This window comes from Mandrillus leucophaeus, unplaced genomic scaffold (genome assembly GCF_000951045.1).
Source record: "Mandrillus leucophaeus isolate KB7577 unplaced genomic scaffold, Mleu.le_1.0 Scaffold763, whole genome shotgun sequence".
Lineage (NCBI taxonomy): Eukaryota > Metazoa > Chordata > Mammalia > Primates > Cercopithecidae > Mandrillus > Mandrillus leucophaeus.
Genome location: NW_012108286.1, coordinates 1417176 through 1443099, shown reverse-complemented (window position 1 = coordinate 1443099; position 25924 = coordinate 1417176). Strand labels below are relative to the sequence as shown.

At 34.9% G+C, this 25924-nt stretch overlaps 2 protein-coding genes across 5 annotated transcripts in view; both read left to right on the top strand.

The window, feature by feature from the left end:
• Window positions 1-5859: 5859 nt before the first annotated feature.
• MYL1 (myosin, light chain 1, alkali; skeletal, fast) overlaps window positions 5860-25924 on the top strand; it is a 25433-nt gene continuing 5368 nt past the window's right edge. The window contains exons 1-3 of one of the 3 annotated variants that reach the window (XM_011966543.1): window positions 5860-6132; window positions 18934-18961; window positions 22892-23035. In XM_011966543.1, the coding sequence (XP_011821933.1) occupies window positions 5860-6132; window positions 18934-18961; window positions 22892-23035 (445 nt within the window). Of the gene's footprint in view, window positions 6133-17842; window positions 17914-18656; window positions 18682-18933; window positions 18962-22891; window positions 23036-25924 lie in introns of those variants that run through there. The other 2 variants (XM_011966544.1, XM_011966545.1) reach the window with 2 other exon arrangements.
• On the top strand, window positions 13684-14110 carry LOC105529405 (ATP synthase subunit f, mitochondrial-like). Of its 2 annotated transcripts, XM_011966542.1 has the most exons (2): window positions 13701-13821; window positions 13939-13967. In XM_011966542.1, exons 1-2 carry the CDS (start codon window positions 13701-13703, stop codon window positions 13965-13967), a joined length of 150 nt encoding a protein of 49 aa, XP_011821932.1. The 2 variants fall into 2 exon arrangements, with proteins under 2 accessions (XP_011821931.1, XP_011821932.1); XM_011966541.1 differs by having other exon boundaries at window positions 13684-14110.

Genomic DNA, 25924 nt, shown 5'->3' with positions numbered 1-25924 from the left:
GTGCACATCATGGCTGGCTTGTTTTTAACACTTTTACTGTGGGCAACTAACATGTAACTTTACCTCTGAGTCTTTTTATCCATAAAGTGAAAATGATAATACCTACCTCAGAATTGTGGGGATTAAAGGAAATGGAAATGTTAACCCTCAACAGATGGCCACTAATAATACACTTTTCAAAAAGCAAAAACCATAGAACTTTGCAGTAAAAATGAGACACTGGATTTTACCCTACCCATTCTTCTAATTTTGTATTTAAGCATCTCTGAAGCTAAAATAATTGTCAGTAGTCACACAGCTAGTAGCTAGTTAGAAATAAACCAGATCTCACTAAATCAATATTCTAATAGAAAAATAATTCAACCACCTACTATTTGCTTTAGCTTTGAGGTTGGGCTTTATGAACTCCATAATTATTCTCTGAATCAATCACAAATACAGTCTGATTCTTAATGAGGCAAGTTGAAATTGGAAAAAACTGTGGTCCAATAAATGCTACTTATTAGGGCTTGGGAGATTCAGAACCATGAACTCTACTTTTTACTCAATTTGTTAAGGGGGAAAAAGTCAATAAGATGATGTGGTTTCTGTATAGATTTCATCCACCAAATGTGGATTGTGACTTATAGACAGCTCAGGAGAGGAAATAAACCTTAGTTGACCGAAGAACCTTGGTAAGCAAATTATTGGAGATAGTGGATGTGTCAACTTAGGGCCAAAATCTTGAGGAGGAACTGTGGTGTCATTAAATAATGTGAAAGCCACTTACTTCAAGTGCTTACTATTGAAAAGTTTTCAAGTAGTTATCACACACATGAACTGATTTATGTAAATGTAAGGGGAAACAATCCTGAGTCTTAATTGCAGGTTTAACAAGTTGGCTTTTACATATGGTTTTGCTTATATTTAATCTTTATTGTTGACTTTTTAATTTTTTATTTTATTGTTTATTTATTGTATAAGCAAAGTGTAGTCAGAGAAGAAAAATAAAAATATAGATTAGCAAATAAAGTTAACTCATAATTCTACCACTCAGAAATAACTATTAACACAAGTATGCACACACAGACACACACATGTTAATTCACACACTTAAATTCTTATTTTGCTCTATGACAAAGGGAATTAACATAAGCTTTTAAACCTAATATAGTACTTTATTATATCAAAAAAATTCATAAAAATGAAAAAGATATTTCATACTATACACTTCAAAATTTCACAATTATTGTGCTAAGTACTTAATTACCCAACAATCCCTTTTCTTCAGGAATGTATAAAGGCGTTATGACAACAAATTCAACTATAATTCACCAAGCTTTATTAAACACTTTTAATTGTTCCAATATTTAAGAAAATATAAAATAAGGACTATATTTTTAAGGAATTATTCCTGCAAGGAGCACACAAAAATTTCAACTTGGGCAAAATGATTGATAAGAAGCAAGAAATACACATTGAATTTCTGATCAATGTCCCTCTTCAGTGTTTCCATTGCAAAGTGGCAACAACACTTCCTAACTCCTCCTTCATAACAGTATTATAAAAGCAGATAAATTTCATTATGCACTTTGCTCTCTCAATATTTTTTAAAGTTTGCTGTCACTACTTGCTGTTCCAGTCCTCTGGATAGATGGAATTTCTACTATAGTTTGCAGACACAGAAGATGAATTTTTAAATTTTATATATCTAGAGAGAAATCAATCTTTTTGTGGGGTAGCAGGAAGGACAATTGATGAAGCCACTTTTAACCTACTTTGTAAGTTTGGGCTCTTTTACATTTTTTTCTAACTTGGTTTAGTATCTCCTTAATACTATAAGGTGCCTTATACACTGCTGCTTCTTTTGCTTGGAGTTCTCTTCCCCTTCCCTTCACCTATAAACTCCTCTCTTCCTGTGGCTCCCAACCTAATTATCCCTTCCTTAAGGAGGCCTTTGCCAATGCCTACAAGTCAGTTTTCCCAGCTCCCATGTTTGCATATTCCCAGTTTATATCCTCTTTCAAATATCTCAGTTTTCCAAGGGAACAAGAACCAAATTCATCTTGTTCAACCAGTAATACTAATGCCTATCATATAATAGGTGAGAAATATATGTGGAATGAGTGAATGCCTGTGGTTGCCTGGTCAGTGAAATGAAGGAGAAATACTGGTTGCTCTCATTTTCCAGGCCTAACATTTCCAAATAGAAAATAATTATTTTATCTTAGCCAAAAGAACCGAAAAACTTATACTATCATACAAGAAATAGATTAATAACGTGGCAAAGCTTGGCTATGTGGCAAAAGAAACACAATGGATTAGAGATAGACTACAATAGACCAACTTTAGTAATGATTTTTTTTTTCCTTTTGCCATTCCCTGCATTTTGGTATCTAAAAAAACTTAAGCAAGTGGTACAGTTAAGTATGAGGAATACTTGGAAGATCTGGACACACAGCATGTCAGCTGTCACCAAGAACATGAATCCTCAGCTGTTGCCCTTTTTTTCTCCTTAGAAGTAAGTCCTGTCACACAGCACTATAAAAAGGAGGGGGCATGTCAAGAGAAATTTCATTTTGTTCTGATTATCATATTAAGTTACTCATGATCATTGTTTCAGAACACCTCTAAATTTGTTCTCCACGTATAATTTCTATGAAACTAATAATGCCTATGTGACATACATATACATTGTGCCCAATAGGATCAACCATTTCAAAAAGACCTCAGTGCTATAAATTGTGAATATTTTTAGACTTTCCTTCTATAATATACCAGACCCAAAACACAAAGAATGTTGACTAAGAATGAGATCTTACACCTCTTTTCTTTGAAGTTTCAGATTTTCTATGTTTTGTTGTTGTTGTCATTGGTTTGTTTTAGTTCTTGGTTGTTTTTTCTAAAATAAACTTTTTATTTTAGAATACTTTTAGATTAGCAAAATAGTTGAGAGGAGAGTTCAGAGAGTTCTTAAGTATCCCACACCAAGTTTTCTCTATTGTTAACATCTTACAGTATATGGTACATTTGTCATAACTAATGAGCCAATATTGATGCATCATTATTAGCAAAAGTCTATGTTTTATTCAGATATGCTTAGTTTTCACCTATGTCTTTTTTGAGATGGAGTTTCACTCTGGTCACCTAGGCTGGAGTGCAGTGGCATGATTTCAGCTTACGGCAACCTCCGCCTCCCGGGTTCAAGCGACTCTCCTGACTCAGCCTCCCGAGTAGCTGGGACTACAGGCATGCCACCATACTCAGCTAATTTTTGTATTTTTAGTAGAGACAGAGTTTGGCAATGTTGGCCAAGATGTTCTCCATCTCCTGACCTTGTGATCCGCCCTCCTCGGCCTCCCAAAGTCCTGGGATTACAGGAGTGAGCCACAGTGCCCGGCCACTAATGCCCCTTTCTTTTCGGGATTCCATCTAGGATACTACATTACGCTTACTCACGATGTTTCCTTAAGCTTTTCAAGGCAGTAAAAGCTTCTCAAACAGTCCTTATTTTGGTAACATTGACAATTTTAAGAAGTTATTGTCAGAAATTTTGTAGAATATTCCCATAATTTGGGTTTGATGGGTGCTTTTCCTCATGATTAGACTGGGCTATGGGTTTTTGGTGGTCAAAGACTACCTCAACCACACGGTCAAGGTTAACATCAAAGTAATGTCATGCTATGCTAAGAGCAGATACCCTTGATATGATAAGAATGGTACTTTGTGATTTCTACTTTGAGGGAAAAATTCTACACCAACATATATTCCTCTGTGCATTCACAAATCAGTAATATATGTAGTTAATAACACAAAGGGATTTAGATATATAGTAGAATCAAGCAATTTCCCTTCATATTATGAAATAAAGTGCTCCTATTTCAAATTTGGGGTATTTGAGTTTTTAAGACCAAGATCATTGGTGACATTACTAATGTAAAGCATATTTGGAGTGAGTGGATAAAACATATGGATTAATATATTTTATATTGTTTTAATTTCTTTTTTGAATGCAAGGAAGATCAAAATATTTTTGCCCAGAACACATAAATCTCCTTTATCTGCTTAACTTTGTCATAGATTTTAAGGGGTTTGTGCACATGAAACAAAGTATTGATGCAAACTATGAGTTAAAGCAAAATATATCTATCTATCAGTAATTGCAGAAAATCCCAGTCTATCTTTGAATGATCCAAAGGAAAACTGGTGAACAAATTTCTGCTATTTATGAAGGTATTTCTGTTATAAACATAGCATTATTTTTAAAATCTATTCTGATTATTTAAATATGAGAATATTCTAGGTAAAATATGTTCAGATTCTTCTGTCTTGTATGTAAAAAATGAGCACCAGCAGCTAAATTTAGGTAATGATTGAGTCCTTGGTATGGGGAAACAAAGGAAGGAGCTATCAAAATGTTTTTCCTGTAACATACATGGATAAAATAATCCAGTAGTTCATGCCACCATGTGAAATAGGAGACTGATTAATTGTGGGTCAATTGTAACTAAGGTGAATTATTTCTGCTCTGAGAGTCTTAATCTTGCTTAGTTGTAATATATGGCAGAAATAGTGACCTTCTCCCAGTTGGTGAATGCTTTTATATCAGACCCAAGAAAGTGGCTAATGAATCTATATCTTTAAACACAACTACATTTAACAATTAGAATATGTGTGTATTTATAATACATTTGTATACTTGTATGGATGTATATATACACACATAAAGTAAATGTATATGTGATGTATATATACCCTTTATATATCTAAAATGTATAAATGTGCTTTTAAAACCCAAACTATTTTTTAAACTAGTTAATAACTACTCATTAATTAAATATTTCACAAGTTAAAACAACAGAAATGAGAGTGGGATTGAGCAATAACTGATTACTAATTGTAATCCCCTCTCTGGGCAGAATTTACCACATGCAAAGTTATAAAGTGCCCATTGGTTGTTTTATATTTCTTAATATGAGTCTAGCCTTGCAAACGGAGGAAACCAAGGACAGAAAAGGAAAAACTTTCAAGTTACCACAACTTGCACAGTGTTGATAATTAAAGCTCTTTTCTCTCTTTATGTCTCTAAAAATGTATTTTGTCTCTCTCATATGGACAAAAGATTTATGTGATAAATAATGAGACTTTGCACCATTTAGAAAATAAATATCTACTTTTGTTGAAAGCTACTTTACTATTAGAAAATTTGTTTTGCAAGAAGGTAAATCTTGCTGTCATTTCCATCCATTTGATATGCTCCATTAAATTATACAAAGAAAATTAAATTATAGGAAGTCATGTTGAAGTTTTTTTAGCATAGAATTCACTACAATTAAGGGAGAGAAAGACTGCCAGAGTCTGTGCTCCCTAGAAGGGAAGCCACTTTAAGACATGATGGGCTTTCCTTATACGTCTGCTTTTTTATTTTTAACCACCACCACCTCTTTGCTGACCAACACTTCCTTGCAAATTATGGCAATGAGGGAGGAGCATGAGCAAAGAAGCTGTGTGAAAGTTGGTGATACTCCCTGACAAAATTCCAAGTTGAAATGGAATCCTTCAGTAAAGTCTCTTAGGCAAGGAGGGAAAAAAAGATTTACAACTTCAGCAGAACTGTAATTCTACCAAGAAAAAGTACAGTCAATCTACCTCACTGTCATCAAAGGATCTGAAGCTGGCTCTGTCATATTTCTTTCTCCTTTATATATGGAGGTGGTGGGGGGGGTGGAAGGAGAGAGAGTTAAAAAAAATTGATGAAGCCCTGACCCTTTAGATTCCATTTATAGTCTGAGCCGGAATGCCATCCCCCTTGACTAGAGAACTATCCAATCCAGCCGCATGTGTCAAGATTCTATTAGGCACTAAGTGAAATATATATGCATGCCCTTATACCGTTTAACACTCTGGGTCCACCTTCAAGACACTGGGCTGTGGATCAACCGAACCACCACTCCTCTTCCAAGAATCATTTTGACAGGTTCTTTTGGAGGAACTCCTTCTCTTTTTAACCCACCCTTTAAAAAAAAAATGGCACCAAAGAAAGACGTGAAGAAACCTGCGGCCGCGGCTGCCCCGGCACCGGCACCGGCACCTGCACCTGCCCCTGCCCCAGCCAAACCCAAAGAAGAAAAAATTGACCTCTCTGCCATTAAGGTAACTAAACGGATGAATTGTGTGGTCACTGAAACATCTTTCAATAGTAAAGAACTCTAGGAACTTGCAAAGGCGTGTATTTTTCATTGAGAGGAATCCCATTATTTAATGAACTGGTAGATTTTGAAGAAGAGAATTCTGCTTTAAAAAATGAATCCCAGCATATCATTTCAAAGATTATTAGGGTATGGTATCATATGTGAAGCCTGTGCTTGCTCTATTTTTTATTCTCAAGTTTCCATTTTTCCCTAAATTGCACTTTTACTATTTAGGAGAAAAGTATATATATTTAACGGTGTTGCATTTAAGAATACTTAAACCAGTGTTTGGGTTTTAAATAAAATCTCTCTGGAAACCAGATCCTTTACCTTACCACTACATCAAAAGGAAAGTTTTAGCCCCTACTTATTTCCAGAAGTTTAAAAACAGCTGATGGCCCAGTTGTCCTGTATATATTTGACAGCTGCTCTATTTTTTGCAATTCAAGTTAATTCTCCCTTCAGCTTTGCCTAATAAAATTTGATATAACACTAAATGAGGTCTCAGTGCAGAAAATTATGCACTCAAGTGTTTCAGTGACTATAACTGTCATCTTGTTTATTTGTTCACAATATTTAATTCAGAATTTGTGAGTTTCTTCTAAATGAAACTAACAAAAATCATTATAAAACTTGTTATTGCATGGCTTTTAGCTTATGTCTTAGAGTATTTGCATACTGATCTTGAACTAAGAAAAATGTGATTAATTATTGTGTCAACACTTTGCTGTGATCAAAGTTCTCAATTGCCAAAAGATTATCTGCTTTTGGAAAATGGATACGTCTGTTAACTTCCAATGACGTGACTCATTAAATGTGCACCTTCTCTTCATTCACTGAGCTCTGATTGGCTCATATCACAATTTGAAAATTTTTATCTAAGGAAACCTGCCTTATATGGAAAACCAATGAGCAAAAGTACCCATGAGGTGATCTTTCCACTTAAACCAAAAGTTGTATACGTAATAAATCTCAATTTTGCCAATTTCCTATTGTTTACTTGTGACTATGATGCTGACCCGTAAACAAACATTTCGTTATTTAATATAACTGAAGAATATTTTAAGACCCAAAAATATTTAGTTAGATCATCCTTAGACATTATGTAATGAAGTTAAATATATTCATAATTTGTATAACATTCCGGTTAAACATGAAATTTTGTTTAAAATATAAGTAAATTATCACAAATATTTCATCTTTAGCTTGTAGGTATTTGAAGTATTTAAAAAAATTGGTCATAGGATATAATATTGGTTAAGAACTGTTCTTAATGGATATCGATTTAGGAGGACATAAAATGCATGTCAGCTCTTCTGATAAATGTTTTTCTACCTTGAGGACTGCATGTATACAGTTCTTTAAGAGGAAACCAAATTTTTCATCTCCAGCAATCCTAGTTAATGTATCCTTTACATATGCATACTGACTACATTACACAGTGAGATCATAGCCATGATAGTAATTCTGATTGTCCCTCATCTTTAACTCTTCACTCTTTAGTAACATTAGAAATATGAATCAGTGTCAAAGCTATTCCTTTTTATATTTATTGTGATTTATAAAACAATGTCATCTTTTTGTATCTGGTATTACAAACTTCTGGAAAGAAAAGAAGATGTACCTCTTTACCTAAGAAGCAAACAAAGTGTCTAATAAAAACAGGCATTAATTTTCTTCCCTGAGGACTGTGTAAGAATGAGTACATGAATAAAAATTTAGTTTGGCAGGTGAGAGATCTCCAAGAAAAGAGAAAACATCTCTTTTCTAATCCAGAAATTAAGCCAATTATTTATTCATAGTCAGCAGAGAAACAACACTTTTCAGAATCTTGAAAAATTGTTTATTCTTCTGTCAATATGTTAAATTGAGTTGTACAAGCTCAATACTGTATAATATTGTGAGGATACAGTATGAGTTTGTACAACTAAGCAAAAGAAGGAAATACCCCTGGAGTGTCTCTGTGAGAATGGGGCATGCTCCATCTTTATTATTTCATTGCAGAACAAGAGATGTGATGGATTCCAGTAAGGGACACAAATCAAAAAGAAGTTAAATGACTCTTGAAGAAACAAGAAAAAAAAAAATAACCTTTATCTTCCATTCAGAAGGCCCATTTGTAACAGACAAAAAAAAAAAAAAAAAGAGAAACAAACGGAAACTAACACACTTTTGTAAAGAAATGTAAATGTCTTCAATGCTTTGCGTTCATTAATATGAAATAAATCAGTGCATATTTAGATGTATTCTAGCACAGCCAAGAAACTGATACAACTTGAGAATTTTATAAACTTTAGTTTTATCACAGGAGGTAACAGGCCTAATTAAAACATACATTAAAACATTTTACATTATGATGTTTTTAATCACTTAATAATGTTTCTAGATATATTACCTCATAAAAGCTATACAATTTTTTCAAGCGGAGAAAATGAACTTTAAAGAAATTAAGAGAGCTGTTATATGCATTCATGAACTTTCCAAAAATTCAACAAAGAACAAAACTTAATTGGATTATAAACTTTCTTTCATAAATCATATAAGATTAGAAACTTAGCTGTCCCTTAGACTTTGAGTAATGCTGTAGTTTAATCATAACTGCCTTTGTGTAGTACTATAGTCACAGCCATGGTAAAATTTAATTTCTCCATAGTATTCCCAGCTAATATCTATGTTTCATATTGTAACATACTATATTTAATAGCCATATATTTGATTCCTCCATAAATCTTGAATAATCTTGAATATAATTAATTAGTTTTATCACCTTCTTAAATGTGCTTTCCAACCTGATTTCCTGGTTTGTTAGTTATTAGTTTACAACATTTCTTCAATTGTTCTGACACAAATTTTATGATACTCTCTGAAGGAATGCTTACTTGATGTCCAATCCTAATGGATTTTCTATGAGTACTCTTTTCAACAACAAAGTACTATTGATATTTGAACACTAAAGTTATTGTCCTTGGTGGTTCTAAGCACTCTTTGCCTTCAGAGAGCTAATACTTCCAGTAACAATGCCAGACCAAAAGAACACAGCCTAACAGAATCAGTTACAGGAATTAAAACCCAGCATAAGTATGGTTGTAGGGTCAAAAACAAGAATACACATTGCTCAAAACTGCAACCAAGTAAAATAATGAAAGTAATAACATAACCATGTGCCTAGATTCTAGATCTTCAATGTGTAAGTAAATTTTCTGCATGATGCATGCATTGTATGGCAGTATTGCTGTGAGGTGATGGTATTGTGAATTATGTCTCTCACTGTGCTGTTTGAATTTTAATTCTCATTGCATTCACCACTTAATCAGGTCAGCCCTGACTAGATATTGTGAGCGGTATTATAAAACATGGTAAACGTACAGAATGCATTGACAGAAACTATCAAATAAGAAATCTTGCTTCAACAATTGACCACCTGCTTGGGAAGATTTAAACTTTCAATTTAATGTATAAGGTAGAAATCTAATGTTCCCAAATGCATCTACTTACTGATGGGGATTCAGTGGAGGCAGATAGTTATATATGCATTGTGGCACCCAATTTGTTTTGGCCCAGGTATAGGATTACTTTTGTTCACCTGTAAGTTCTTTTTTCTTATTTCTAACAAAACTAATATAAATCCAGTTTCCTTTAGAAGAATTTCTGAGAAAAATCAAATGAAGTCATGCTCCACGAAAGGCTCTGAAGTTTATAAAGCTTTTTGTAACAATAACCAATATTCATTGTGAATTTACTCTTTGCCATGTTATCTTATTTAATCCTCACAATATTACACTGAAGTTGTGGTATCCACAATTTGCAAGTAAAGAAACTGAGCTTAAAAGAGGGTAAGGGCTATACATATGATCAAATAAGTAGTTAAGTGATGGACCTAGGGTTTAACTTAGCAAGCAAAATCCAGAGTCAACTGTGTTAACCATATCCGAAACTACCACCCTCATTTATAAAAAGTAAGTTACTGTTTCTAAGAATGTGTAAAGGAGCCCTTTTTACTCTTAAGGGTATGAGGTAGAGTGGTTTTTATATTGCCCTGCACAGTCCTGTGTAACCAGAAGAGGGGATGACAGACACATCAGAGCAAGTTCACCAAGACTTTGACCTTGACCGTTCACTACTATTCTGTTCTCCATTTCCCTGTCTTAGCACCTGACAACTTGGGTGTTCTGTTTTACAGAAGGAGGGTGCAATATCAGGAACCTAGAAATATTCCTACTCCTTTTGTTCCATCTTCCTATAGGATATTGGAAATGGAAAATGGATATTTTTAAATGCTATTAGATATAATGAAACTGATTAAGATTTTTTAGTACTTTTGTTCAATTAAATACACATACATCAAATATGACCTTCAATTTTTGCCATCAGGCTAATATTCTAAGGAGGGTATGAGATCTCTATTTACAAATAAACAGCATTATTTAAACTGGAAATCCCAACCTATATTCTTTGGGATGGTATGCAGAAATACAATGCCACATGTATAATATGATAAAATCTTAACCCTAACTACTCTGAGTAAAAGAACACATGTAGTCAATTTCTAATTAGAAAAACATAGGTAAAAATATGTAAAGGTTGTTTCTAACTTTTCCTTACATAATCTTAAAAGTTTGTTTTCTTTTACTCTGGCCTTTTAATAGTTCAAATTAATTTTTAATACAACTATAATGTTAGCCAATTGCAATACTAATCCATTTGCAATGTGAATATAACCTCAGGAGCAAATCAGAAATTATTTGACACTATTACTAGGTATCAGTATCACATTTCCTCTTTCAAATATCTATGCTGTAACAGAAGAGAACAGGTGGGGAGAAGTGGGAAAATATTAAAGGGCATTTTGTAATTTTCTCTAGAATTATATTTTGAAGGATAATGTCTTTGAAAGGAAAATGTAGCTTTGAAAATAAGAGATCTGTTCACCAATTAATAGTGAATAACACTTTTAAGTAAAACTAAATATTTGTGGGATAAGGAGACCATAAAGTGACCGTGCCAAATTTAGCTCTCGGCATTTTAGTGCTGCAGATGAACCCCTGGCAAGTTGTTTTTAGAACTCAATCCATAATTACCTAGTATTAAGCACCATCTGACTCATGGTGGAAAGGATTATATTTAGTCTGCTGATACTACACTTTCTTCTGCTGCTCTTCAGACTGAAATACTTTTCATATAAAAATAAGATCTTCTGTGGTTTATTTCTATATCAACTTCAACAGTTTGTTTCTTACCTTAAATCAGAATGTGAAGGGCAAAAATTACAATATAAAAGTAGAAATGGCTTCAATTATACTAGCTAAAAGGTATATTATATGGATGATAAATTCTGGCTATTCTGGTCACAAATTAATAACAGTGAAGCCAGAGAAGAAAAGCATCCCTAAAAATGTAACTACATCTTCTCAACTTTATGCTCTTCCTTTCACTGTGATAAAGTACCTATTAAATGCCCAGTGGAGTATGTCTCCTGTTTATGAAAAAAAATCCAACTGGCTTGAATATGGTGTTATGAAGTTATGTTTTGCTTAATTCCTGTTTATCTAAATTACTTCAGACTAATATTACCTGTTGAATTTTTAGGCATCTTTCCTTTTCCATTAAAATGAGTGAGTTGAAGTAGATTCTACTGACAAAAGGATGGAAAACTCACAACCTTGAAGAAACATAAGAAATCCTAGAAATCGTGCAGTAGAATATTTTATGCTGACAAAACTATAGCCTAGATGAGAGAAGTTAATCAAAAGACAAGATTTATAAGAAAGCTAAAACAAAATTCCCAATCTAGTTCTCTTTCCACAAGTTCTCAAAGTCTCCAGAATGGCAATGCCAATATTCTTATCCCTGCTGTCACAAAAGGAACTTTTATTCCAAATAGGAAGAAGCAGATACTTATGTCTTAAAACACACAAAGAATTTTTTAAAATAAAAGAATGAACAAAAACACAATGTAGGTTTTTAAGAAATTACATGCAAACAAATGCACAAAGGAGACAAAAGTATGGGCAGCTCTCAAGAAACTTTAAATTTCTTTATCAATTATTAATCATGAGAAAGCTAATGAGAAAACAGAAAAAGTGTAACAGGTTGTGTTTCTAGATTTTTATTAAAATTCACCTAGACTTAGCTTAGTTCCTGTAGGTCTGAATTGTTTTATTTTAATAATTGAGTTTTTGCTCTTATGCGACTGAATTCAGTTGACTAATCTAGGACTTCATAGCACAAAATTAAATATTTTATCTCAGACCAGATCAATTTATGCAATCTAACCATCTAATCTCTCTTATATTAGAGAAACTGGGCTGGTGCCATATTCTCAATACTCTTAATTTCCCCTGTTTATACCATATTAGAGTAACTAGCCTAGATATATACTAGCCTAAGTATGTCCTATGTTGAAGTCAAAAATGCAAAAATATTTATTTCCTTTGACTTAAGTGAGTTATTCTGAAGCACAAAACTCCCAAGAGTTCCAAAATAGTGCTTTTCCTGGCCTTTTATCGTGGTTCCTAGAAACTCTGTGAGATTGGAGTGAAAATTAGGTAAAGTAAGTTTAAGGATTTATATACATCCAGGTCTTTGGTCTCTCTGCCAGGCGTTAAATCAGAGAGCATACAGCAGTGTTTTCTTTGATTGAAAACTGGCCCTGATTATATTAGCTTCTTTAGCCTTTCCAGTCATTAGTCCCCATTGTATGTTGCAAGGACCATCGAGTTCTTTGAAGAATGTAGTCCATGTTCCTTCCCAGGGCATTTTCTCCCAGTATTCAATATTACATGTCTCCTCAATTATCTTTAATTACAGCTCTTCTTCTTTTACTAAGGCTTACCCTACATCAATTCCAGAGCCTGTTTGATTAACAGCATTTTAATATTTTTTTCTATAATTCAATTCTTTCTGTTAGGTTGGTACAAAAGTAATGGCAAAACCGCAATTATTTTTGCACCAACCAAATAGATACATTGTATGATGTTTAATCAGTTAATTTAATCTCATTATTACTATTAGATGCTTCTCCAAGTAAAAATGAATTTGTAAACATTGTAATAAAAATTCTTTTTAGTAGCAGCATGTTGTAGACTACTATTACCTAAATCCAACATCAAATGATAGCACGAATCATAAAAATGTGGAATGTAACTAGTTTACTAAGAGTCTAAGATAAATATGTAGGCTAGAATTTAAAAGAGCCTTAAAAAAAATTGGGGATTGGAAAATTAGAAGTCCAGGTCAAAAACATTTATATAAAATCCAAAGGAAGGTGCTAGAAATATAAAGGTACATATATCAATAATTCAAAATGAGCATGCTAACTTTGAGCAGGTGAAGTCTTTTCCCTCATGGTACACAACCTTCTAGAAGAGAAGTTTATATCTGAAGGGGGAGCTTTGGATATACATATTCTAATGATTTTAACTTAATGAAAATCTATTGAGCTTCAAATATAGGCAAGGTATTCTACAGAGAGTTATGGAGGGATAAATCCTAAGAATAAGGCAAGCATACAGCGGACACCAGGACTCCAAGATGGCGTCAGTCCTATCAGTGAAGGACAAGAAACTTCTGGAGGTCAAACTGGGGGAGCTGCCAAGCTGGATCTTGATGCGAGACTTCAGCCCTAGTGGCATTCTCGGAGCATTTCGAAGAGGTTACTACCGGTACTACAACAAGTACATTAACGTGAGGAAGGGGAGCATCTCGGGGATTACCATGGTGCTGGCATGCTACGTGCTCTTCAACTACTGCCTTTCCTACAAGCATCTCAAGCACAAGCGGCTCCGCAAATACCACTGAAGGGGACACACTCTGCACCACCCCCTGACCCCATGACCTTGGCCCCAGCCCCTCCGTGAGGAACACAATCTCGATCTTGCTGAATCCTTTCATGTCCTAATGGGAATTAACCTCCAAATAAAAGATGACTGGTATGTGTAAAAATAAAATAAAATAAAAAATAAGGCAAGCAAAGTGCTCTATTGGAGACAGGTTGGGGTAGGCTCACATCCAGGTCTACATCAAGAACAAGTGACTTCGGGAATGGCCTAAGCTTCCCAGAAGCTTACAATCAAGAAGGTTAAAAAATTTTCAGTGGGATGAAGACCTGGGTGATGTTGAATACTGGGGAAAACAGAGAGGAAACGTTTCTCTCAAGGGAAACAAATGTTACCAGGGCTTGTCGCATATTTAATTTCTAAAAAGAAGCAATGAGAGAACATTCCAGAGAGAAGAAAGGTAAATCTGATTTTTAAAACTAACTGATGACAGAGAACTCAAGCGAAAACCAGCCGACATTGTGTATTCATATTACACAATTAATTTGCCTTTGTTCAAAGGACTGATTACCCCATCGTTATAACCCCAAGGAAGAGAGAGAAGATAAGTTGTGCCATTTATGAAAGTAAACCAGACAGAAGAATCGCTTGAGCCTGGGAGGCAGAGGTTGCAGTGAGCCGAGATCGCGCCATAGCACTCCAGCCTGGGCAACAAGAGTGAAACTCCGTCTCAAAAAAAAAAAAAAAAAAAGTGTGCCAGAGAAAAAAATTGGATTTCCCGTTTATTCTATGAGCACAGAATCTAGTCTTCTAGTTTTTAAACTACAGTTTTTTTTTTTTTCTCTAGACCATACTGTAGCCTTCCCTACTGTTGTCAAATAAAATGCTCAAATATTTATGTTGATTCTCAGTAAGTACCCAAAAAAATCTAAATGCATTCTCTATGTGACAAAGGTATGAAGAAAGACTAGGGTGAAACAGTTAACAACTGCATATCACTTAACTGCTTCTATTTTAATAACAAACTTTATAGTATCCAAGTCATTAGGAATAGCTTATTCATAACATAAATACAACTTTTTTTTTTTTTTTTTTGAGATGAAGTCTCACTCTGTAGCCCAGGCTGGGGTACAATGTCACGATCTCAGCTCACTGCAACCTCCTCCTCCCGGATTCAAGTGTTTCTCCTGCCTCAGCCTCCTGTGTAGCTGCGACTACGGGCGTATGCCACCAGGCTCGGATAATTCTCTTATTGTTAGTAGAGGCGGGGTTTCACCATGTTGGCCAGGCTGGTCTCAAACTACTGGTCTCAAGTAATCTGCCCACCTAGGCCTCCCAAAATGCTGAGATTACATGCATGAGCCACCACACCTGGCATAAATAAAACGTTTTATTTTATTTTATTTTATTTTATTTTATTTTATTTTATTTATTTTGAGACAGAGTTTCACTCTTGCTGCCCAGGCTGGAGTGCAATGGCACAATCTCGGCTCACCGCAACCTCTGCCTCCGGAGTTCAAGCAATTCTCCTTCCTCAGCCTCCCGAGTAGCTGAGATTACAGTCATGCGCCACCACTCCCGGTTAATTTTGTATTTTTAGTAGAGACAGGGTTTACTCCATGTTAGTCAGGCTGGTCTTGAACTCCCAACCTCAGATGATCCGCTTGCCTCGGCCTCCAAAAGTACTAGGATTACAGGTGTGAGCCACCACACCCAGCCCTAAATACAAATTTTAAACTTACTTTCCAGTTTACTCAATAGATTTTACACAGTTTAACCATATTTTATATCTAGGCAAGGACACTTTTTTACCTGAAAAAAATTAAATATGAAAATAATTACGTTTAGTAGGGCAATTTTGATGGTTAATTTTGTATTATTTATAGTTATTAGCTCAACTAATGATATATGCTAGTTCTAAATAAGACAATTCAAATTTAATAATGTAATTACATAAATATAATTAGAAAACTAAAAAAGAACACAAAGATAACATGGTAGGCTCTGATGCTTTCATTTATGTCAAAAACTGTAAGATTCCAAATCTTGTAATATTCAAAGCTTACACATTTCCACCTTTGTCTTTCCCTTCCATTTACCCCTAATGATTCAAAGCATTTTTAATTTTTCTATTAAATTTCAGTTCCCAATAACCTTTCAAAAGGTCAAGCTATTTATGAAAATGTTTACCTGGGTACTAATAATTTTAAAATTATATTTTCAATCTTCATTTTGGGACTCAAGATTCTATGAGATTTTTTTCACTACTTATAAACTTAGAGCCAGAAGAGATGTGTATATTAAATGCTGATTTCTTCTGAAATGGTTTGAGGAGAAACTACAAAGTATATGTCTTTCTAGAAGGGAAGACTTCATGCTTTTTGTGACCATCCCCTTAAAAACAGTTGCTGAAGCAGTACTCAAGTTACAATTAATCTCCAATATACATTATGCCTGTGAGCTGCTTTAAACATGTAGAAAACTGATAAATATTTTGTCTGAACTTTAGCGGACATCCTAGGAGGATCTTTCCCTGTACCACTTTTCCCAGTACCACTTTTCCCAGTACCATTTCCAGAAGGGAGTTGCCCGCTATTTTCAGGTAAGCTACCATGAAAACCCATTGCTGGCCAATCCCCTAGATTACCTTTAAAATTCTAAAATACAGTTTTAGCTAGGCAAGGTGACTCATGCCTGTAATCTCCACACTTTGGGCAGGATGATGGCTGGAGGCTAGGAGTTCAAACTAGCCTGGGCAACATAACGAGACCCTGTCTCTACAAAAAATCAAAATAAAAATTAATCGGGTGCAGTGGCACATGCCTGTAGTCCCAGCTACTAAGGAGTCTGGGGTGGGAAGATCACTTGAGCCCAGGAGTTCAAGGCCGCAGTGAGCTGTGATTGTGCCATTGCACTCCAGCCAGAGTGACAGAGCAAGACTCTGTCTCAAAAATAATAAAATAAAGTACAATTTTGCATTCCACAAGCTCTGCCTTGCATTCTTTTGCCTTCTTGGTCTAGGGGCTGAGCCATAGAGTATTTGCCAAGGCAGAAGCAGAAACAGAAACAGCATGTTCTAGTAAGAACTTATGCGTAGTTTTAAAAAAAAAATGTATAGGATGAGAGAAAAAGAATGTAAAAATGATCTATCAGCTTTTCTGCTCAGAAAAACTTCTGAAAATAAAAAAATATGACTACTCAGCCATTATAAAGATAACAAGGAGGGAGGAAAATAACCAGACCTAACGTCAGGAGACTAAAGGAGAATGGTGAAAAGCAGAGATCAAAACTATTCCTGGTTTAGATTATGCTTGCAAAAGAGCGATCTTTAATTGGAGATTGCAGGACCCGACCAGATTGTCACTTGGGTGCACCCTAAGAAACACACAGAATGTGCATGGCCTTTTCAAGTCCTCTGAACTTTACCATAAAGGATAGCACTTCAGAGGATGTTCCTTCTATTATAGCAGTTGCCATTTGAAACCCCAAACCAGTCCCATTCAAAAACTTGCATTAATACCAAAACTTGCTGACCAGAAGTTTTCAAAATCCACGCTCATCAAGAGAAGGGTCTGGCCCAAGACCTTAAAGAACTTCTAAGCTCTTCTGCCATCGAACAAATAGGAAGCTTCTTAAAAGAAGATGCTCCAAGAGAACTTCTTGGAAATAAAGACCATAAAAATACTGACAGGCTTCCATCTCACTATGGCTGTCCACTCCCAGGTTCTAGTCACCTAAAAATAGCTCTCAGGGTACAGATCCATCTTTCCCTTTGCCCTAAGAAAGCTAAAGAACTCTCCAAGGGGTGTGGCAACTTATCTCTGAAACCTGATGCTAGCTGTGAGGTCAAAGCTTGCCCAGAAATAAAAGGAAGCCTCAGCCAGGGAGGACCCCACTCAGGGACCGGAGCAGCCCTCAACTCACTCTTCGGCTTTCCTGCTGTGTTGCAGCCCAGCCACTCCATCATGGTGGGTCCTATGAGACAATGATTTGTCATTTATAGGAGAAAATAGATAGAGGATATGATCTTACTGAGAAGAAAGATAGGCAAAGAATGGAACTGAGGAGAGAACATATTCAATATGAGTCTTTAGTATCTACTTTTGGGTTTTGTTGAGATCCATTAAAGATAGAAGAAAATAATTAGAGCTGTTTATCAACTGGAAAAATACATGTTACTTCCAAGAGCTGTGCTTTATGCTTTACCAACTCTTGCTGTATCACATAAGATTCATTATACCTAAATTTAGAAGAAAAAAACCTGTAGCTACAGCAAAATATTATACCTTAAAATACAATCCAGTGATGCTGATAGCTAAAACTAAGTAAACAGCTTTTGATGCATTGGGTTTTGTATACTTTTCTTTAAGCACTGGCTAAATAGAAGACAGACTTAAGGTAGTCTTTTTAATGGGTATATCTGTACTCAAACACTGTGTATCTTATTAGACATATCTTAAACATACTATAGATTTTCCTAGGAAGTATTAAATGTAGCATTTGTTAAATCATTAAGATACAGAAAGATATTCCCTAATTATCTTTTGCAATAGCTTTTTATGTTCCTAGATTCAAAAGTGTCCTAAGGCAACCTTCTTATGCCAAGACACCTACATAGCTTCCTAAAAATCTCAGAGCAACCAGCACTCATTCTTCTGTCAATGCATTTGAAAGAGTACTTGTTTTTTCTTTCTCTTCCTCGCCACTGCAGTCCTTCAGTGCTGACCAGATTGCTGGTAAGTGAATTGAGTTTCTCTGCTACAGATGTAGGCACAGCACTGCCTAGTTTCCGCAATATTACTTATCTTCAAGGCATGTTTCATTGCAGCTCAACCTATTAGTGTCCAAGCTATGCCTGAACTCTGAAAAGTAGGCTGACTTTTGGAGCTTACTTTGAAGATTACTCAGGGAATGAGCTGGATACAACTAAAAATCAGAACATTTTTGTTTGGTTAAAACATTCTTTGTGGTCAATTTCTTTCTAACAGATCGAGTTCTCTAAGGAACAGCAGGATGGTAAGTTTAAAAGCTATGGTTGTTAAATGTGCACACTCATAAAGATGGCATGTGTGAAAACCAACTCCCTTGGGATGAGATTAGCTCTTCCTAATTATCCCCACTGGTGTTGCCATTCTAAATATAAATTGCTCTCGATCACTCTAAATATAAAGTAGCTCAACCTGAAACCCTCGCTGATACTCAGTAATCAAAGGTTTAACAAGATAAGCACCACAGAATAGGCCCTTAGATTTACTGATACCTAAATAAAACCAATTTGATACAATAGATACCATATATATATAGATTTTATATATATATATAGTAGATGTTAGATGGCTAAATTGCTAATATAATCCCTAAAGAGAGATTTGACGAGTCTGAATTGTCAATTTGAAAAATAAAATTGATTATAAAACTGCCCAATTACTAAAACTATATCATTTCAATGGATAACATAGTGAGTTGTAGAATAAAAATGAATTCAGAAACAAAGAAGAAGGATTAATTTATCATAGAACTATAGAAGGAACATTAAATGTATTCTGGTTTAACCCCTCCCTGAGACATGCAAGACAGAGTCCAGAGATGTCACAAGACTTTGTCAATGACTCAAAGAATTAGTGCTAGGATCAAAATCTGACATTAGTTTAAGCTGATTAAAAATTTATTTTATAAAAACAATTACTAGCTAGGAGACTCGAAACTCTTAAGATTCAAGAGAATCTGAATAGTTTCCCTAACAAGTCAACTTTTTTACCTTTGGGTCTTTGGATCCAACAGATCCCATTAGTCCACAGGAGCTTGATGTTTTCTAGTAAGTACAGTGAGGAATGTTTTACGAAGTGAAAGAGTCACATATCTAAATGAACTGAGACATAAATAAACTTATAGATGGAAGGAGGAGAAAAAATTAGCTTCAAAATATTGTATAAATTAGAATATCAGTCATAAGTAGTATGTCTATATTACATATATTATGATATGCAAAATATAAATAATTATAATTATAGGTGATTAATAAGAATCTATTCAAATACTCAGTTCTCTACCTAAAGGATTCCTATTCTTAAAGTCTGTTTCTGTGTCTGAAATAGTTCATATTTGAACACAAATTGAGAAAAAAGGGATATTTACTGTAGTTCAGACTCACATGCATCTGCATCATGGTTGATGGCCTCATGTAGACAGATTAGATGATTTAGTGACTCATAACTCAAGATTATTTGAAATTATAGCATGAAGGACTATTTTCTCATTGAAAACAGTTGGTGATTCTACTATAATTTGTTTGATTTTTAATGCATTTTACTAGTGATGCTGCTACATTGTCACCCGCTGCATCCCAGTCCTCTCAAATAGCTCATTTACAGTTGTTGTGACCAAACTATTGTAGGATCAAGCAAGGGAAGACTTAAAAACCCTTGCAAGGACGCGAGGATTTAATGTTGAACATTAAACCTTTTATTCCGTCTGTGAAATAGATTTCAGACACAGAAGTTCAGTAAATATGGGTATAGCGTACTGTTTTCTTTGTGGCAGGAAAACAAATGTCAGCATTTTAAATGATGTGGAAAACCTATAGTTTCTTAAATGAAAGTATTCTTTAGTTTGTTTCCTTGTTTAGCAGTTAAAGAATTGTGTTCATGGCTGCTCTATTGGAATCTATCACAGGATTGAAGGAAAAGGGGCAAAAACTGGAAAATTACAGCATTCTAAAGGTCTAAGTCTTGTGCTGTCCGGTAGACACTAGGCACATGTGGCTATTTAAACTTTAATTAATTAAAAATAAAATTTTAAATCCATTTTCCTCACTTGCACTAGTCACATTTTAGTGTTCAAGAGCAACAGTTAATAGTCACCTTTTTGGGCAGCCCAGAATGACAACAATTCCATTATTACCAAAAAGTTCTAGAACAATACCGTTATACACCAGAAGTTAGCAAACTTTTTCTTAAAAGGGCCAAATAGTAAATAAGTTAGGCTTTGCTGCCAGTATAGTCTCTGTAAAAGCAACTCCACTCTGTCACTGAGATGTGAAGAAAGCCATAGACTATTCATAAAATGGGAATGGCTGTATCCGAATCAAATTTTATTAAAAAGAAACAGGCAACCAGCCCCTGGAAAATAGTATAACCAGCCCTGGTATTAATTCTTCAAGAGAATAACTAAAGTTTGGGTTAAAAATCTGGAGTAAGAAAAATAGTGTCTTTCTGGTCTCTGCCTTTAAATCACCAAAAGTGTTAATGTCAGAGTGATTCTATTACAGCCCATAAAATCCTATTTCCACTTCGGCATCTGACCAGGGTAATAGTGAACCTGCTGAGCAGTCTGTTCATGAAAGTCTGAAGCCAGTAACAAGAATAGTTCAGTTTCACATGTCCCTTAGAAAGATGAAAAATAATATTTGACTAATGACTTCTTAGTGCCTGCAGCAAGTTTTTTAGCGTAGGGAATTGATCTGTAGCCAAACTGCATAGAATCTGAGGGGGAAGTTTTTAACAAATAATGGTAACATGATCTGCAGTGAATTGTGAATATAATGTCAGTGCGATGTTAGATTAGGATATGGAGGAATAGTAAGATGGAATATTTTGCTGAGTAATCTATCTAGACAGCACCTTTTGATCTGAAACCACTGATAGCCTAAAAAATGCTTTCACTTTTACCAATTTATTCAAAAACGATTTTTTGAGTATTGTTGATATTAACTCCAAGTCACCGTCAGTACTTTTGGGTTTCCCAGAAAATGTAATCTAGTTTATAAGTCCTAATTAAAACGGTTTTCCTGGCCCCAAAATTCATAGTAGCAACCCTTTCTGTCTTTGATATACATTTCTAAACTCTTTGTCACTATAATTTTGAAAGTCAAACCAGTTCTATCAAAAGAGAATGATGAAATTTAGAGAAAGTAAGCAATGCAATTATTATAATTAGAATAGAGAACACTTTAAAATATGTATTCAGAAAAGAATGGGAATGGCTGTGTATACTTAATATACACACATGCACACAAAATGAATCAAGCAAACTGGGAAAATGTGACTAAAATTGATGGAGCCTGCCAATGTGAATATCTTGGTTGTGATAATATAATTTTGCAAAATGTTACTACTGGAAGATACTGGGCAGAGCATACAGGAGATCTTTCTGTATCATTTCTTACAACTGCATGTGAATCTACAATTTTCTCCATAAAATTGTAATTACAAGGCATACCGAAATTCTGAAGTAGATATAGCAACATATGTCATATGTATTATTTTAAAAAACAGTAAAGTATAAAGAGATTCTCACAGCAACAATGGTATTATCATACCAAAACAAATATTTCTCATTCTGAATTGATTACACCTGGAGACTAATAGAGTCACACATTAGTTAACAAACTATAGAATGTATAGATTTGTCTCACCTTTCTAAATTTTTCCTGAAAAATAAAGGTATTCCTGGAGAAAACTGGTTAAAGGGATAACCTAGGAAATTTGTACCTCAAGAGGAGGTTTTTCTATATAATTTGAAAAGTCTGAGCTAACCTCACATACCATGAGCCTGATTGAAAATTTGTTCTTTTTGAAATTTTGTTAATCTTGTTAATTATATGAGAGATTATTAAAATTTCTCAGGGCCTTAGAATGTTTTTTAACCCAATCCTGCTTTCCAGGCAGGTAAAGAAAATATGAATATGACTAGGAGTCCCAATTTCCATATCTGATTAACAACAACAGGCAACTTAAAGTTGGAAATGCTGCTTTAAAATAATCCCAAAAAGAAATGCTAAGTTTTTGCCAATGATAGTTGGAGATACAAAAAGAGAATCCAGGAAAACAACTTGCACAGTTGGCAAAAGTTGTAAAACAGAAGAGTTTGAACTGAATTTTTGATTGAGTTAGATTTAATAGGTTAGAGGAAGAAAAAAAGCACTCTAATGCTTCTTGCTTTTTGCAGAATTCAAGGAGGCATTTCTCCTGTTTGACAGAACAGGTGATTCCAAGATCACCTTAAGCCAGGTTGGTGATGTCCTTCGAGCTCTGGGCACAAATCCCACCAATGCAGAGGTCAGGAAAGTTCTGGGAAACCCCAGCAATGAAGGTAACCCATCAATTTTTCCAAGAAGTGTTGAAGTATAGGGAAGTGTGCAGCAGTGTGTGTGTGTGGTATGTGGTGTGTGTGTGTGTGTGTGTGTGTGTGTGTGTGAGAGAGAGAGAGAAAGAGAGAGAGAGAGAGAGAGAGAGAGAGAGAGATTGATTTAAAAATGTTTCACGTAATAGGGCTCAGTTTATTCCTGATTGTGGTAAGTGCGCCTCTTAGCCATATAGTCTCAGCCTTTTTCTTTACAAAATAAGTTAAACTTCATTTGAGAATTTGCAAGCATGATAAAATGTCAATGTTTAACATTAGATATTAGAAATAATATCTAATGTCAAATGTCAATGTTTAACTAGATATTAGAAATAATATCTAATGTCAAATGTCAATGTTTAACTTTAGATATTAGAAATAATACCTAATGCTATCATCATTTCAAATGTTCATAATTAAAGGCTAATGAAATAATATCCAAATCTGCACATTTTTTCAGACTTCAAATCTTCAAAGGCAAAAACACATTTTGGCAAAGATGTTAAATATGACTTAAAATACTTTATAAACAATTCTGAGTAAATTCCAGTGGCACAGTTCTAGAGAACTTCTCCTCTGATAAAAGCTGTGGAAATGAAATTGCAACTTTGTCAAGCAACTGAAAAATACATGCTGACTGCCATGTGCTCTGTCCTTTGACACACTGCTTCTATGAGCGGACAGAAGCAGGGTGTCAAAAGAGCACAGGGATAATCCTAGGGAAAAAATCAGTGAGAAATATAAGTGGCAAAATTGCAGAAGTCATTTACTCCATCCAGAAATCCGGTCATTATTCTAGAATAAGGAAATTACTTTTAATCCCAATGGTTTTACTGAAAAGTATAATAGTCTAACAGAAAATGACACTCAAAACAAACAAAACAGACAAGACACATTTGCAAATTGTTTGACTAAGGGATTAATATCCAAAATGTATAAGAAACTCAACAGCCAAAAAAAAAAAAAACCCCACAAATAATCCAATCAAAAAATGGGCAAATGAACTGAATAGACATCCTTCAAAAGAAGATATACAAATGGCCAACAGGTATATTTTAAAATGCTCAACATCACTAATCACCAGGGAAACGTGGATTAAAAACCACAATGAAACACCACCTTACCCACTTAGAATAGTCATTGTTAAAAAGACAAAAAATAAATGCTGGGGAAGATGCAGAGAAAGGGGACCTTTTATACACTGTTGCTGAGAATGTAAGTGCAACCATTGTGGAAAACAGCATGGTTTATCACAAAACTAAAAATAGAACTGTTATATGATCCGGCAATCCCACTACTGGGCATATTTCTAGAGAAAAGGAAATCAGTATGTCAAAAAAAAAAATCTGTATTCCCATGCTTATTGCAACACTATTCATGATGCCCAAGATATGGAATCAACTTAAATGTCCATCAACAGATGAATGAAGAAAATATGAGATATATATATATATATATACACACACACACACACACACACAATGGAATACTATTTAACCATAAACAATGAAATTTTATCATTTGCTGCAATATGGATGAGCTTGGAAGACATCATGTTAAGTAAAATGAGCCAGGGACAGAAAGATAAGTCTACATGTTCTCACTCATATGTAGAATCTAAAAAAATTTATTTTAGAGAAGTAGAAAGTAGTGCTTTCTAGAGACAGGGAAGGGTGGAAGGAATAAGAGACAGCCAGAGGTTGGTTAATAGATACCAAAGTATAGCTACATTGGAGGAATAAATTCTAGTGTTCTGAATAAATTCTCGTGCTCTAGTCCCTCCCGAGTAGCTAAGACTACAGATGTGTACCACCACGCCCAGCTACTTTTTGTTTTGTTTTAATTTGTTTTGTAGAGACAGGGTCTCGCCATGTTGCCCAGGCTGGTCTCAAGCTCCTGAGCTCAGGTATCTGCCCTCCTTGGCCTCCCAAAGTGCTGGGTTTATAAGCGTGAGTCACTGCACCCAACAGAAACCTTATTTTTAAATGCCACTTCCCAACTTACCAAACATCTATCTTTAATGAAGAGAGGAGGGAATAAGAGACAGCCAGAGGTCAGTTAGTGAATACAAAATTAGAACTAGATTGGAGGAATAGCTCTAGTGTTCTAAAGCACTATAGGATGACTATGCTAGCAGCAATTCATTTTCAGATAGCTAAAAGAGTTGATCTTGAATGTTCCTAATACAAAGAAATGATAAGTGTTTGAGGTGATCGGTATGCTAATTATCCTGATTTGGTCATTACACATTGTACATATGTATCCAAATATCACACTTTACCCCATAAACACGTACAATAAGTATGTGTCAATAAAAAATAATTTTTGAAAGAGATACAAAACTGAAGTTTTTCAAATAGATATTCAGGCTGTTTATCTTTGCCATTAGGAAACAGAGAGGGGCGTGAGATAACAATCTTTTTCTTTCCCTTGACAACTGAAAATTCTTTGGAGACCTTCCTTTGTTAGAAAAAGAAAACTTGATTTCCACAAAACTCAAAATCAGCCTGCTGACTTCATTTTCTTTGGAAGGAAATATCCAATTATACCGTGCAGAAAAGCCGAGAGCATGAGATCAAGTGAGCAAGCAATAGGACAAACCCTATTTTTATTTTTTCTTTCTTTCCTTCTTTTCCTGAGGCAGAGTCTCACTCTGTCACCCAGGTGGGAATAAGTGGCATGATCATAGTTCATTGCAGCCTCAACCTCCCGGGCTCAAGCAATCCTGCCTCAGCCTCCCAAAGTGCCAGGATTACAGGTGTGAGCCACCACACTCAGCCAAATCTAATTTTAATTTTTATTTATTTGAGATGGAGTCTCATACTGTCATCCAGGCTAGAGTGCAGTGGCGTGATCTTG

Bases quoted from the DNA above. Each gene is read 5' to 3' on its own strand.
- LOC105529405 (XM_011966541.1), top strand. From the start codon at position 13,701: ATGGCGTCAGTCCTATCAGTGAAGGACAAGAAACTTCTGGAGGTCAAA.